The 14,412-nt window shown below is 56.1% G+C and overlaps 4 protein-coding genes across 4 annotated transcripts; all 4 read right to left on the bottom strand.

Annotated features, from left to right (window-relative positions):
• Positions 1-193: 193 nt before the first annotated feature.
• TRAVEDRAFT_57298 (uncharacterized protein) lies at positions 194-2,643 on the bottom strand. The gene is made up of 19 exons (XM_008037027.1): positions 2,480-2,643; positions 2,339-2,417; positions 2,266-2,279; positions 2,105-2,203; positions 2,027-2,036; positions 1,944-1,961; positions 1,864-1,889; positions 1,787-1,812; positions 1,696-1,730; positions 1,590-1,642; positions 1,488-1,536; positions 1,327-1,427; positions 1,210-1,272; positions 1,125-1,152; positions 1,008-1,065; positions 914-938; positions 714-816; positions 576-635; positions 194-514 (listed from the first exon to the last, which is right to left on the bottom strand). The coding sequence occupies exons 1-19, from the start codon at positions 2,539-2,541 to the stop codon at positions 473-475; spliced, it is 951 nt and encodes a 316-aa protein (XP_008035218.1). The 5' UTR covers positions 2,542-2,643; the 3' UTR covers positions 194-472.
• A 1,908-nt stretch (positions 2,644-4,551) lies between these two features.
• Positions 4,552-6,806, bottom strand: TRAVEDRAFT_70397 (uncharacterized protein; the record flags this gene model as incomplete). The annotated part of the gene is made up of 12 exons (XM_008037705.1): positions 4,552-4,671; positions 4,726-4,785; positions 4,843-4,907; positions 4,959-5,030; positions 5,090-5,338; positions 5,391-5,410; positions 5,470-5,559; positions 5,625-5,740; positions 5,796-5,975; positions 6,031-6,361; positions 6,417-6,423; positions 6,485-6,806. The coding sequence occupies 12 exons, from the start codon at positions 6,804-6,806 to the stop codon at positions 4,618-4,620; spliced, it is 1,566 nt and encodes a 521-aa protein (XP_008035896.1). The 3' UTR covers positions 4,552-4,617.
• A 166-nt stretch (positions 6,807-6,972) lies between these two features.
• Positions 6,973-9,657, bottom strand: TRAVEDRAFT_27572 (amino acid transporter). Its single transcript, XM_008036691.1, has 9 exons — positions 9,183-9,657; positions 8,949-9,128; positions 8,695-8,896; positions 8,353-8,641; positions 8,255-8,300; positions 7,923-8,205; positions 7,514-7,870; positions 7,396-7,446; positions 6,973-7,347 (listed from the first exon to the last, which is right to left on the bottom strand). Exons 3-9 carry the CDS (start codon positions 8,866-8,868, stop codon positions 7,150-7,152), a joined length of 1,398 nt encoding a protein of 465 aa, XP_008034882.1. The 5' UTR covers positions 8,869-8,896; positions 8,949-9,128; positions 9,183-9,657; the 3' UTR covers positions 6,973-7,149.
• Positions 9,658-9,679: 22 nt separating this feature from the next.
• TRAVEDRAFT_144706 (translation initiation factor eIF5B) lies at positions 9,680-14,293 on the bottom strand. Its single transcript, XM_008037704.1, has 13 exons — positions 14,139-14,293; positions 13,906-14,077; positions 13,410-13,844; positions 12,942-13,346; positions 11,992-12,885; positions 11,697-11,936; positions 11,089-11,646; positions 10,604-11,030; positions 10,299-10,551; positions 10,210-10,243; positions 10,010-10,156; positions 9,901-9,960; positions 9,680-9,845 (listed from the first exon to the last, which is right to left on the bottom strand). Exons 1-13 carry the CDS (start codon positions 14,189-14,191, stop codon positions 9,828-9,830), a joined length of 3,696 nt encoding a protein of 1,231 aa, XP_008035895.1. The 5' UTR covers positions 14,192-14,293; the 3' UTR covers positions 9,680-9,827.
• Positions 14,294-14,412: the final 119 nt, after the last annotated feature.

The raw sequence follows: 14,412 nt of genomic DNA, 5'->3' as shown, positions 1-14,412 counted from the left end.
GCGTACATGCCCTGTACACCGTCACACATGAGTTCCCCTGCAAAGCACTTGAAAAGCTACTTACCTCGGCATCTATCAGGGACGGCGTAGCGTCCGAAAACGTCTAAGGCCGCGTACCTATGTGCCTTGATTCATGGGCCCTGACACACAACGTCACACACGCACACACCAGTAGACACCAGTCTATGATAAAGCATTCCGGATTCGGAGGACGGACCACCGTGTACAGCGACGAAACCAAATACAAACTTGAACGAGCGAGAGCGCAATGACGGGGACACGTTCCTATCCGAATGAGTCCGGGCTGAACATCCACAGAGACCAGAGACCGGAGACCGAGGGCGCTAACTAGAAGGAGGAGGCCCCTCTAGCGGGGTGCGCAGGAATAATGCAGAGAGTATATGTACGGGGTGACGGGGATGCAAGGACAGGGAGGTAAAACGAGCGACTGGAGGCTCCGAGCCTGGATGCTCTATACAAGCTCGCTGCCCTTCATGCTTTTCATGGTGAACTCCTACATAGCGGGGCGGCGGCGATGTTAGCATACCAACAAACTAGGTTGAAGGATGACGTACGTTCTCCTGCTCGCCCATGTCGTTCGTGACGATGGTCTGCTGGTAGACCTCGACCTTGGGCTACACGTTCCCGGGTCATAACATGAGCGACCGGCTATACGGCGGCCAAAGCGAAGCCAGGGGGGGGGCGGCACTTACAGGAGGTGCGACGGCGCGGAAGCCGCCGCCGTTGCTCGAGAACTCGAACGAGGGGTACTGCGCCGCATTTGCCTTGTTCCGTATATGCGAGCGGGCGTTCAAGCTGCAAACAGGGGCAATGACAACATAATGTCAGTCAGCAATGCCGTCACTCTGTTCCGCATGCGCTCCGCCTCGCGAAGTTTAGGAATTGGGCGTACCTTCCTAGGAACGAATTCGCGTAGACTGAAAAGATGCGCGCGGAGTTTGATCAGTCGGTTGGCGTTTCGCAAGGACGAGTAAGGCACGACTTACGCTTGCCCTGGATCTCGACCAGGCCGAGGAACACCAGACTGTGCGCTTGGGTGGCGTACTGGGGCCTGCGTCAGATCTCGGAGGTTCGTAGCCCCGTTCCAAGCGTGTAAAACTCACCAAGATGACTGAGAGGATAGACGCGGAACTGTCAGGCACATAGTCAGCCGCTACTCACCGGCGAGGGAGAAAAAAGGGAGCGTACGCGGTGATCGCGCCACTGTTGACGGCATACAACATGATGAGGTTGACCTTGCTGTTAGAGGATCTACGAGTGTATGGGTAAGCAGGGACTTTCAGCGGATAAGGTGCACAAACACACTTCTGCCAGCTGTTCCGGCCGCGGGTGAGGTAGAAAGACAGAGTGAGCGCCACCAGGACGTCTACCAATGCCGCTGCTCCCAGGCCGCCGCTAACAGTGACCTACATGTGCAAGGTAGAAAGGTGAGATCCGGCCGGTGACCCGAAAAATTGTGGACGCACCAGAGACGCCTCATTGGCACGGAACGCCACCCAGTGTGGAATGTGGTAACTGCATAACCGTTATACATTGCGCTCACGTAGGTGCGCGAGGAGCGGACAAACCTGAGTATGGTAGACCCAATACCGAAAGCCACTCGGCAGATAGTGACGAAGGCCTGGAAAATTTACATGAGCGCGATCGTGAGCGGTCTCGAGTAAGGATGCTTACAATGAAGGCGGTGAGGAGCTTAGCCTTGTTGCTCACTAGTGATCGTACCGGTTAATACGGCGCTCATGCTGAGAAAGCCTCGTCTACTAACTGATCCAGACACGCTTGACGTAGAAACTGAGACTAGCGTGAATCTCTAGGCAAACATATAGAAGCATTCTCACTCACGCTTGTACAGCTGTCGAGATAATCACCTATCATGTCGTCAAATGAGGATCATAGAATCATTTGTCTAACAGACACCTTACCTCCGTCACGACTGTAGCCTGCATAAAACGCCAGTTCAGCACACTGCTCTAACACAATATTCGAGTTGCGCAAAGATACTCACACCAACGCCCCTACACAGCCACGAATAAACCTCCGGTAAGATTGCGATAACACTCGGCTAGGACTGCGATACACGTACCAGTTGATATTCAGGAAATACTCCGCTTCCCCGAAGTGGGTGATCAGGTACGCATAGATGAGCTGCATACAGAACGCTGTGTGGCATGTCTCTAAAACCCTGAACAAGACAAGCTTTCTTCAAAACGCCGGTTTGCCTGGTGAAGCCCTTGATGGACTTACCAGATGCCCGCAACCTGAATTCCGGCCTCTTAACATCGTTATATCGTGCGTTCTAGAGTGACCGGGGACGCACCATGAGCTTGAGGGATGAATCATCGTTCTGGTACTTCTGGAAGTAGATGAAGGTCTGCAGAGTAGTGATCCCATATAGCCTGGAGAACGGCACCGTTAGTGGATCAACACGCGCTCAGAAGTTGTCAGTTACGGTACTTACACGCAAGCAATGCAGATCTCAATGAGCATGCCACCAAAGAAGGACTCAGCCGGGTTCTCCATGATGCCGACAGAAACACCGCAGCGCCAGGCTAAAGATGGGAGGGGGGTAGAGGTAGGAAAGGAGGGGTACGGAGCGAAGGTGCCAGTGGAGGTCGAGGTCGGGGCAAGGCGCCAGGGGCAGGGGGAAAAGCTCGAGCACGGGCACAGAGTTCGAGGGCTATTATAACCCTCGGCGCCCACATTGCGAGGGCAACAACAGCAGGCGACTTTCGCGACGCCGTTCCGGGGGAGACTGGAGGCGTTGCCCGGCGTGCAACTATCGCGATCTGGTGGGCGGCACCGTTAGCTGATCTCAATGGTTCATGCGGCCCCGCTGCGTTCGGACGCTTCGCGAAGATTGACGTGGGCGCACCGGGTCGCACGTCCTCCTATGATTAACTGTGTCCGGGGCCGAAGGAAGCATATCGAAGTACAACCATGGGAGCAAACTTAAAGGGAGCCGTATCTCAGAACTTTTCCCTTGGCTTTCCTGGGGACTTGGACGTCGATGGATGAAGTGAGCGCTGCAACACATACTGCCTCGTGCACAGTATTGGATGCCGCGGCTTGTGTACGGACGCCGCGGTAGCAGATCTGGGGGTGAGGTTACCGGAGCCCGGATGGATATACAACTATCCAGACTAGCCCGTCCCTTTGTGGATCTCGACTTTCCAGGGCTGGTTCGCATCACGATGGGCGCTGGCTATTTCGTTCGCCTACGCGTTGCGCTTCCTGACGTCGATTTTCCGCACTTAGCTCAAAGGGCACTCCGAGCACCCACCTTATCGGTCTCAGCACACCTTGGCACGCCCGACGGGAGCGAAGGAGGTCGAAAGCTGCAGAAAAGGCGCACAGTGAGAGCGGATCGAAGCCACGTGAGCGGAGATCAAATAGCTACTGCGCCCGATGCATCTCGTCCGCGGCCGAGGACGTTGCCGGTGCGGTGACCTCCATTTGATGACCGTGTGCATCGTCAATTTGCTCTACGGTGCCTTCAAAAAACATCAGTACAGGAAGATGGAGCGGTCTAAAACCCTCCCGATGAACACAAAAATGCCTACAAGCTTCTGCGCGCGGTACCCCGAAAATCGGGGCTGCCGTGAGCGTTGCCACCATGACGAAAGAGGGCCGCGACTGTGTCCATATGTAGCAGGCGGTAGCGATCCTCTTGTTTACCGCCCGGCGGCCGCAATGTTTTCGCAACATGCAAGCAGCGGCAGCCGCCGTCCCTGCCAGTCCCTGCTCGGCAGCCTGCGACGGAGGCAGAACGCCCGGATATTCTTTCGCTAAGGTCTCGCTTCGCCAGCGCTGTTCCAGGACCATGCGAACAGTTGCGCTCCAGGGAGCCATGCGGGCAGCGGAGGGCCTTTTGTCCAGAAGCTCCGGGTCCCCAAACTTCTTCCCACCCGTGGAGGCCGCGGCCTGGGTGCACGGATGAAGTATGACGCCACGGGTCGCCATTGGGAACACGCCGCTCTCGACCTTCACACCCTGACGAGGCTAACGTCTTTAGCGGAGCGCGCACCTTTCGACTACATCCACTCACATCATGCTGCGGAGGTCCTCGTTGTGTCTTGTTCGGCGTCCAATACACAGCTGTGGCGTACCATGGGCACCATCGATGCCTGCTCGATGTTGACGGTAGTCAAGATCTACCTGTAGCCGATGCCGGGAGCTATTGCCTATCAATAAACGAAGTCATATGTCGCTGTCAGTGTCTTTCACCGTGTATACTCGGCCGACGCCACGATTCCAATGGCTTCTCGGGGCATCGAAGTCCGTTCGAACAGAAGGGCATGGACTATTGAGAGAGCGATCGGCATGTCGATGCGCCACAGGACTTGATTTTGCGGGGGTGAACCTGGGCGAGCGCATCAATTTAGTGGCGTCGTGCTTCTAGGCAGGTGTCCCCACGAAGCTGTACACATATATCATGAACAGGAGGAGGGGCGGAACAGCACCTTGAGGGTGGGCTACGGTCCAAAGTGAGCGCACCCGCTTGACATGGCGATCGAGAAACGGTGGGGATAGCGGCGGAAGAGCCCGAGTGGGGGTGGTATTAAACCTGGCTAAGTGCTACTATACCGCAAGGTAAGTCTAGAACGGGGTCAGACCCAAGAGGCCCTGACAGGAGCCCTCTATGTCGGCGATCTAGGTATTCCAAGGTTGTTAGGCGTGTCCAACGACGAGGCAGGGTCAACTGACCTCCTTCGGCGCACTCGCACTCAGTACCACAGCGTGGTCTTTCCCAACCAGAACCTCATCCTGGGAGAGCAGTTTGACTCAGTACGTGGGAACGGCTGTAGATCACGCAGTGCGCACCTCTATCCGGATGCCGATATTGTGGAATGCCTTCGGGAACTCCCGGTAAGGCGGCACGTAGACACCTGTGCAACTCAACATCCGGGTCTTGCGCTTTGCGAATGAGCAGGGCTTACCAGGTTCGATGGTGACGACCATCCCGGCCTTCAACGGGGCATCTCGTTCGGTTTGATTTGATTCGTGCAAGTCTGGTACAACGTGCCCGTCAGAAACCCCATTTCCAATCATAGACACACCGTCAACTCACCAATCCCAACCGGGTGCCCAACAAGATGAGGGTACAGCGTATCCAAAGTACCCGCCCCAAGAGGGAAGCTGAACCCGATGCGCTCAAGCTCTTTCCGCAGCAAGTGGTTCGACTCGCGGTGAATCTGCAATATCGACATCCCCGACGCCTCCGTGCAGAGCGTGATTAGATGCTTTTGCACGGTGAGTAGAGCGTTGTATAGTGTGGCCTGTTCGGGCGTGAAAGATCCGTTCGCAGGGAAGGTACGTGCTGAACACGAAGCGTGAGCACGTCAAGAATTTAAGGGGAGCAGAACACATACTGATATCTGACGCATATCCGCTGCAAAGCAAGCGTCAGTATATGCGGTAGAAAGAAAAGAGAGAGCTCATTCGCCTCACTTGTACTCGCACCCCGCGTCGATCAATACCATCTCGCCATCGGCAATTAGTTGACTGTTGGACGTATAGTGAATTATAAGAGCATTAGGTCTGTATGCATACACACGAGTCAGCGGCCATAAAAGCGCAATGAAGGATGTGGTGTAGCGACGTACCCGGAAGCGACTACAGGCACATAGGCCGGACGCTGCGAGCCCTCGCGCGCACAGAGATATTCGAAGTGAGCAGCGACAGTATGTTCTGAAACGCCTGGATCCGTAAAGCGCATGGTCTACAACAGTCCAGTCAGCATGTTGTGCACTAGGGAGGCACAGACGGTGTCTGACTTTATTGTGCGCTCGGGCGCTGATGTCGGCTGCTTGTCGCATGATGTCCTGCTCGACCTTGCTCTTGACTGAGCGCAACCGGCCGACCTCGGGAGAAAGAGGCTTGCGCTTCGAGCTGACAAGGGAGTCCACAAGGCTGTCATACTCCCCTCGCGAGAGACCACCAGAAGGAGATAGGTACTGCTCCAGACCAGACTTAGAATTTTATCAAATTGGTCCGAAATAAAGAACATACCTTGAGCAAGGATCTCGGGGACGATGCACGCGCGCGCTTCGTATACGTAGGTATGTCGAGATACACCTGCGACGCGCTTGCCGCGAGACTCTTGAGTATAGAGGGGAAAGCGGAAATCGGTTCCGCCTCGTCCGCTCCAAAGTGTCGCACGACGTCCTCCGGCGACGTGCGCGCACCATCCCACTTCTCTTTCGCAGAGTCCGTCCCAGCCGAGAAGATGGTCATACGGTATCCCCGCGGGGATGACGGCATCTTCTCCAGGATGACTGCCGCGTCGGGCTCGTCGAAACCAGTGAGGTACCAGAAGTCAGACGACTGCCGAAACTTGTAGCTGGCGCACGAGATGTGAATTGGGGTTCCATACGTGTCTTGTGTGTTGTACATACAATATTTCTGAGCAACAGGAACTGTGTAAGGAATCGTACCGTCAGACAGCCACCGTAGAGCTACTCACGACCACTCATGTACTTTATCTGCCCCGCGACGCATACAGCCAGGCTGTTGTCCGGCAGCCGGTCTATGAGCTCCTTCCTCCGCCTCTCATACTCCTTCTGTGGTATTCCGGGTGTGGTTTCCTGGTGCTTGACAATATGAGGGTGCGAAGGAGGAAGAGGTTGCCCGAAGATGGTGGGTTTCAGTTGAGTGTAGCCATTGACAGTCACAGGCGTGGCATAGCAGCGAGCAGAGCAGCGAGAGAGAGCAGGAAAAGCAAGATTGGAGGCAGAGGCTGCGCTTGCCGCTGCTCGTCGACAACTGGACAGCGAGCGGAGAGACATGGGCTGAGCCTAACCCCGCCTTAGGGTCCACTTAAGTTCTTCGGTTGTGACGTAATCACCCAAACAGGAAGCGTGGTTTGTTAGCCGGTACCATCTCGAAATTCGTACCACACCTCTCAAACGTTGGGAGGTGAACGTTCGAACGCGTAGGGTCTTGGAATAAGATCAGATTTAGCGAAATATGTCGGAACAAGCATCACGATATAATTCAAGCAGGCAGAACACATTTTCTTCTAAGAGGCTAAGGTCGTTGACTGTAAGGGAACCATACGGTCGGAAAAGTTTCAATGCAAGCACATTCAACTACGCGCGATACCCAATCACTCTCTCCGCTGACCCTGAACTAGTCCATGCGCTTGGAGGTAGTAGTGTTGGTGGGATTGAAGGCGGAAGTGGACGCGCTCGAATTCTCGGCGTCCAGGGGCTCGTCCGCAACGCGGAGCTGTTGCTCGATCTGCGCGCGACGGAGCCACTTCTCCTCCGGGACGAAGTACCAGCTGAGGATGCCGAAGACTGTCGCCGCTCCGAGAATTACGCATGACTAAAACAGAGTTAGATGAGGGGATGGTGGTAGCGACGTATGACTCACGAAGTTGAAGGTTTCCGCATCCGTAGGGAAGAAGAACGGAGAGATTTGCACCTAAATACGAAAAAAGTGATGTTAGTAATGAGAGCGTGATTAATACGTCGTGGACATAAGTACTTACGGAGAAGACGATCCCGTTGAAAATAACAGCGGCCAGATAGAACGGCTTCCTCCATTTGCCCAGGTAGAAATGCGACCCCTTGAAGTCATCTGGCGTCATGGTAAGACGCAACAGGGAGATCAACCCATAAGCGGCGGTCGTCGGAATACCACCCGCGGAGACCAGGGATGTGAACGCGACCTGACTGGGGAGAATCGTGCACAGGATGAGTGCGCCGAAGACGAACATGACGGTGACCGCGTTGCGCGGCTGGCGTGAGGCGTCGACCTTCCCGATCCACCACGAGAGGGGCAGGACGCCGTCACGGGCAACGGCGAATATGAGGCGGGAGGCTGCGACAATGGCCACGCTGGTGCTCTGTAAACGACATGTTAGACCTAAGAATAGGCGCACAGCAGAATATACGTACAAGGATGAGACCGACGGATGCAATTACAGTCATGAAGATACTCGGGCCCTTGCCAAGGGCAAGCGCATAGATCTGCACGAACGGCTGCGGGGCGTCTAAGGCGAAGAGCGTGTCCAGGTCCGGGGTACAGAACAAGAACAGGATCGTGGTGGCAAAGCCCAAGACACCCGTGGCAACGACACTGGAAATGATACCGCGGCCAGCGACGACGCTAGCATTTTTGGTCTCCTCTGCAATATGGCCCGACGCGTCAAAGCCAATCATGGTACCGGCGGTGAAAAGGCTAATTCATGGTTAGTACTGGCCGTCGTCCATCCAGCGAAAGCACGTACAAGGAGAGCATCCAGTTCCATCCAGCGGGAGCTCCAGTTCCGTTGTCTGTAGTCTTGTCAGCATGTTGACCGCCTAAATGGATTATACAGTGACTCACATGTCATGGTGAACACGTCTTTAGCTGAGCGGAAGCCATAGGTCTTCGAAACGCCGATGGGAAGCCAGATGACACAGAGCAAGAAGTCGAGGGCGTAAAGCGCAACGGAGAACTTGAACACGAACGAATACCAGCGCGGAGGAAGGTAGTTGATGGCAATGGAAACCAGGAGGACACCTTCGGAGACGGCCCAGATGAGGGCACGCCATTTGATGTTGTCGTTGCCAACACCGCCGGGGAAGTCGATTTCCCAGACAGCCAGTTGTGATACGATGTAGTTCGCCGTAGTCTATCCGACTCCTTTAGCACAGCGTTCCATGACGACAGATCCGTGAACCTCACCTGACAATTGCCCGCAGCGAAGGTCATCCAAGCGGTGGTAGACCACCAAGCGACGATGAATCCGAAGAAGCGGGCATATTTGGGGCCCGCACTTTCAGCCGACCAGATATAGATTGACCCACTGAGCGGAAGCGCAGAGCAGATTTCCGCTAGGACCGCCGCGGTGATGAACATGAATATCATGGAAATGATATACGAGGACCTGCAAAACGCCTATAAGCATAGCCCCACATCAATGTTCACGAACCACTTACCAGATGGCCGCAGGACCTCCCGCCAATAGACCGAGGAAGAAACCGGACCTGTCCGATGTGTTAGACGCCTAGAGCACTATCTAGGCTTGCTGGGTCAAGTTACCGGACGCCGCCGATGAAATTCATCGCGACGAAGCTCGCTGCAAAGCTTTCGATGAAGTGCCAGCTGCGGTGCAGCGACTGGAGAGAAGAACGTAAGTACGCTGAAAGGTACTACACTGCGTCCTCACGTACCTGCTTATAACCAAGTTTGCGCTGAGAACACACAAAAAAGCAAAACGGTCAGTATCTCTGCCTGGGCCCCCCGGATGTCGGGGAGGCGGATGAAAGGCGACACTGGGGGCTTCCCTACGCAGGTCTGAGCGCTGTTCAGGTTCAAACGGTGTGATCTCAACCTTCGCCGACCCTGCTGCCCTTGCGCCGGCGGCCCATCTGGGCCAGCCAGCAGTCCGACGGGCAGAGAGTCGCAAACGAAGATACCCGTAGCCAACCAGTTCCCAACTAGAAGACGACGTTACCGAAGGTAAGTCTCAGCTGCCCCATTGCTGCATAGTTTATCCCCTCGGGTCTCCCTCTTGAAGTATTACCAGCTTGAGTTCGTCTTCGTCGACGATGCTGACCGAGGAGTTCTCGGCGTCGGTGTCGGCAGTTTTAGCCGGAAGGTTGCTAGCCTCGTGTTGGGAGGACATAGTGCCAAAGTAGATGCAGGAAGCAGGGGCTCGGAAGAAGCAGGCGAGGCAAGAAAATACAAATGCGCGATCGAGACGTATAAATACAGCGTGTTTATGTAACGCCTTCCCACATCCCCAAGCGCCTGCCAGACTGCCATCGATACAGTATCTCGATACAAAATCAACCAAACGCATGCCCAGAACTCGCTCATTGGATATTCAGTCGCTGGGCACGGAGTAAGAGAACCGTTGGGGCGGTCTAGGCTGAAAAAGGTACGTACGGGCTTCAGTGCCTTGATGAGCAGCCACTCCTCGTTCGAGACGTCGGTCTTGAATGACGACTGAAAGAGCGGTCAGTTCCACCGTGATACCGGAGAAAATAAAACTGACCTTGAGTACGTCGATGCTCGCACGCGTGATGTGCGAATAGAGCTCGTCCTTCTCGTCGAAGTGACGGCCGAACATCTTTGAGGACTGGTATACTGCATGCTCAATCTTGACGGCAACACCGCCACCGGCTTGCGACTTCTTGACGATCTTTACGCAAGCGTCAGTAAGTTTCGACACAAGCACATCCACATGGCACTTACGTCGAAGGCTTTGTGGTTGATCTCCAGTGACGTGCTGAAGGCACCTCGTTAGCACCAACACCCACGGTATTTCAAAGCCGAGGGCTTACATTCTGCCGAGGTCGATGATTTCTTTCTTCTGCGTCTCCGGGTCAACCTTGACAACACAAATCGGGGTACCAACGCGCAGAGTGCCATCGAGGATATCCACACCCAGAATGATGGGGTCACGTTTACAGAAGGCCGCGATGGTCTTCAGACGGCACGGCCAAACAGCTTGCGGCGCGGCGTCTTTACGCTTGGCCTCCATAATCTCCGCATTGTACGCCGTGAACGCATCAAACAAGTGGTAGATGATGTCCGCTGCAGTATAGGTTAGCACACGAGCTGAGAAGCCTGAAAACGACTAACGCACCTTTGAAGAGGCGGATTCCCATCTCCTCCGCTAACCGCTCGGCGTCCCTGTCGACAGGCACGTCGAAGCAAAGGATACACGCCAGCTCCTTCGCCTTCTCCAACATGGACGCAGAACGCATGACGTCCTTCTTGTGGACAGGGCCGATGTTGATGCCGGAGACGGGAATCTTGCTCGTCCTGAGGAACTCCAGGAGCGCCTCGAGCGAACCGAGCGTACTGGCCTGCACGCAGACACCGCGGCCGGACTTGTCGATGGAGTTGAGCAGCGTCGTGAGGTCGGACATAACCTCGTCCATGAGGTCTTCCTCATCATCATCGGGTCCGCACACGAGCAGCCTGGAACCGGCGATAGCCTTCTCGAGGTCGGGCGCGACGATCTTCACACCGAGGGCCGCCTTGACCTCCTTGTGGTGGACGTATTGCGACTATGAAGGAGGTATTGTCAACACATATCCATGTGATTTGTTGACAAGAAGCAAATACCTTGATACGAAGTTCGCGGAGTGGCTGAGGCGTAAGCAGCGCACGGATCTGGGTCACGATAGGTCCGTTGAGACCGCAGACCACGATCTTGTCACCTTCGTGGAGGATACCATTCGACAGGACCACGTCGATTGTCGTACCAAGACCTTCAATAACCTTGACCTCAAGCACCGTACACTCGAGCTCAGAGAGGTACATCAACCGATCGCTCATGCGCTGCTGGGTAAGGTTGACGAGGAGCATGATCATGTCGGGCACACCCTCTCCCGTAACCGCCGAGGTCGGGACGATGGAGACATTACGCGCGAAGTTCTTGTTGTCGTAGTAGAGGCAGGCGTTCAGACCCTGCTCGGCGAAGGCAACGACGATCTTCTGGGTCATGTCCTCGAACTGTCGCTGGACGGGCCGCTTCTGCGCGGCGAGAGAGCTGCGGAAGTCGTTGTCGGCTATGGGCTCCCAGCCGTAGATACGGTCGATCTTGTTGAGAGCAACGATGAATGGCGACTTCCTGTCCCTGAGTAGACGCAGCGACTCCAGAGTTTGTGGCTCAAGACCGTGCTACGAAGACCCCATGAGCGCCAGTCCAAGTCTCAGGCAGAGACACTTACCATGATATCGACGACGAGAATGGCGATGTTACAGAGCGAGCTACCACGCGAACGCAAGTTGGTGAACGACTCGTGACCGGGTGTGTCGATGACGAGAAGGCCAGGAATCTTGTACTCCTGGGTGCCGTCCTTGTTCATGACAGCCGTCTTGGTCTTGATCGCCTCCACCGGGAAGTAAGTGGCACCGATCTGCTGCGTGATACCTCCAGCTTCGCCTTCCTGGACATTCGTTTGACGAATCTGCGCATGGACGTGTGAGCGTATCCTCGCAATTCCGAGTTCGAGTCCCACATACCTTGTCCAAGAGCTTCGTCTTACCGGTATCGACGTGACCGAGAATACAACAAATAGGACTCCGGAGGTTGTCCTTGCTACGGGCAGCAAGTGCATCTTCGTGTGCCTTCTGGCGACGCGCGACAGCCTCCGCCTTGCGCTGCGCTGCCATACGTTGCGTCTGGGTCATCTCCTCGTCAGATTCGTCGGACGAGTCCTCATCGGAAGACGTCTCCTCGTCGGACGACTCTTCCTCAGAAGACTCCTCTTCCGAAGAGGACTCCTCCTGCTTGGGCTTCGCTTTCGAGTCCACCGCAGGCTTTGCAGGGGCCTTCGCGGGGGCACCACCCGCCTTGGCTGCAGGCGCTGCAAGTTTGGACGCGTCTGCCTTGGCCGAGGCGCCCTTCGCAACGCCTTTCGCAGCCTCCGGTTGCTTCGCCTTCGCCGAGCCATTGGCAGCGGCAGCTTTCTGGGCGGGCTTAGGGGCCTCCTCTGTTTCATCCCCACTGCTCGCGTCCCATGAGTCCTTGACATCTTCATCCTTCTTCTCTTCCTCGTCGCTGCTAGCGTCCCAGGAGTCTTTGACGTCGTCATCATCCACGGGAGTCGTAGGCTCGGGCTCGGGAGCGGCAACGGCGGGCGTCGGCTTGGGCGCCGCACGCTTCTCCTCCCGCACGGGCGATGGATCGCGCGTCCCGGGGTGGCTGCCACTGGCAGCACTCGCCGGGCCCTTCTTCTTCTTGCGGTTGTCGTATACCACCTTCTTGGCTCGTGGCTCTCCACCGCCTTGCTGTAGGCCCTCGATCTGCACGCCGGAAGCGAGAAGCGCCTGCTTCCGAAGCTCTGCTGACCGTAGCTCTTCCTTCTGCTTCTTAGTGAGCAGCTTGCCCTCCTTCTTGAGCTGTTCGCGCTTCGCCTGTGACGGACAACGTTAATATAGGCCACTTGATTTCAGGAGCTGAGGGGGCTTACCTTCTCCTTCTCCTTCCTCCGCTGTTTCTCCTCCGCCTGCCGCTTCTCTTCTTCCTCAGCTTTCCGCTCCTCCTCCTCGATCCTCTTCCGCTCCTCCTCTTCCCGCTTCCGGATCTCCTCCTCAATTCGCTTCTTCTCCTCCATCATCGCCTTGAGCGCGCTGATACCCGCAGGACCACCCTTCTTCTTGCCCGCGGGGGCAGCGGCGGGGGCAGGCTCCTCGTCTTTCTTGGCCTTCTTCTTTTTCTTCTTCTTCTTGGAGTCCCCTTCGGCCCCGCCTCCTTCACCGTCGTCTTCATCCTCGCCGTCAGCAGCAGCCGGCACAGACGGTGCCGCAGGTTCTGAAGGGGCCACCCCTTCACCGCCCTCAGCCTTCTTCGCGGCGGCCTGAGCTTTCTTCTTGGCCTGAGTATTCGCGGGTAAGTAATCAGACGGTGCCCGTACAGAGGAATGGGCGTGTGCGCTCACCTTTTCCCGCTCCTTCTTCAGTTTCTCCTTCTCCTTCTTCGACAGGACCTTTGGCCCGCCATCCTCACCGCCATCCTCACCCTCGTCCGCCTTGCTCTCAGGTGCCGGTGACTGTGTTGCCTCTGCGCGAGCGGGCGGTGCATCTGCCTTTTCTTCCTCCTCCTCATCGTCGTCCTGAGTCTTGCCCTTCTTCTTGCCCTTCTTCGCCTTTTTGCCCTTCTCCTTCACGGGCCCCCATTCCTCGTCTGCGAGCTCCTCCGCGGTCATCTGCACCGCCTTCTTTGGTGCGCTGATGTCACCCTTCGCCGCGGCGTCCTCGCCGTCGGAACCCTCCCCTGGACCTGCTCCATCCGCGAACGAAACGTCCGCACCGCCCTTCTTCTTGTCCTTCTTCTTGTCCTTCTTGCCCTTTTGGCTGGTGGATTTGATTACAGACTATAGCAGTAGAAGCCTCGGGATCAGCGGATTCCACAGAAATGTAGCGAGCCTGATATACCATGAGACCACCGAAGTCCTCGTCCTCTTCCTCTGCAGGCGGGTCCTCCAGACCGAGAGCCGCGAAAGCCGAAATGGCGGACTTGCCCTTCGGCTTGAAGTCATCATCTCCAGCACCAGCATCTGCCAGGCTATCTGCGTTGTTTCCAGCAACAGAAGTGCCGGCCTTCTCCCTAGATCGACGAGGCTGATTGGCACACCATAGGAAGGGACCGAGGAGAGAGCGAGGCGCACCAGAACTCATCGTCGTCCTTCTTGCCCTTCTTTCCCTTGTTCTTCGGTGCCATGTTGCGTGTAGTGGCTTTTGAGGTAGAGGGGTTCGTCTAGTGGATGGTCGGAGATAGCAGCGGCCAACCACTTCGATATATATACGGCGGGGCTGAGAGAGCTACACCAAGTCTGACCTCAGCCGACAGGAAATTCCGGTACAGAATTGATCAAGTCTCGCGTGGCTTTCGGGCGCTAAGGGGACTCCCTCGCTCCGGTCCGCGGTGCCGCTGCGCGGCCG

Source organism: Trametes versicolor (genome assembly GCF_000271585.1).
Source record: "Trametes versicolor FP-101664 SS1 unplaced genomic scaffold TRAVEscaffold_3, whole genome shotgun sequence".
NCBI lineage: Eukaryota > Fungi > Basidiomycota > Agaricomycetes > Polyporales > Polyporaceae > Trametes > Trametes versicolor.
Note: the sequence above shows the minus strand (reverse complement) of the source record. Positions and strands in the feature narration are given on the sequence as shown.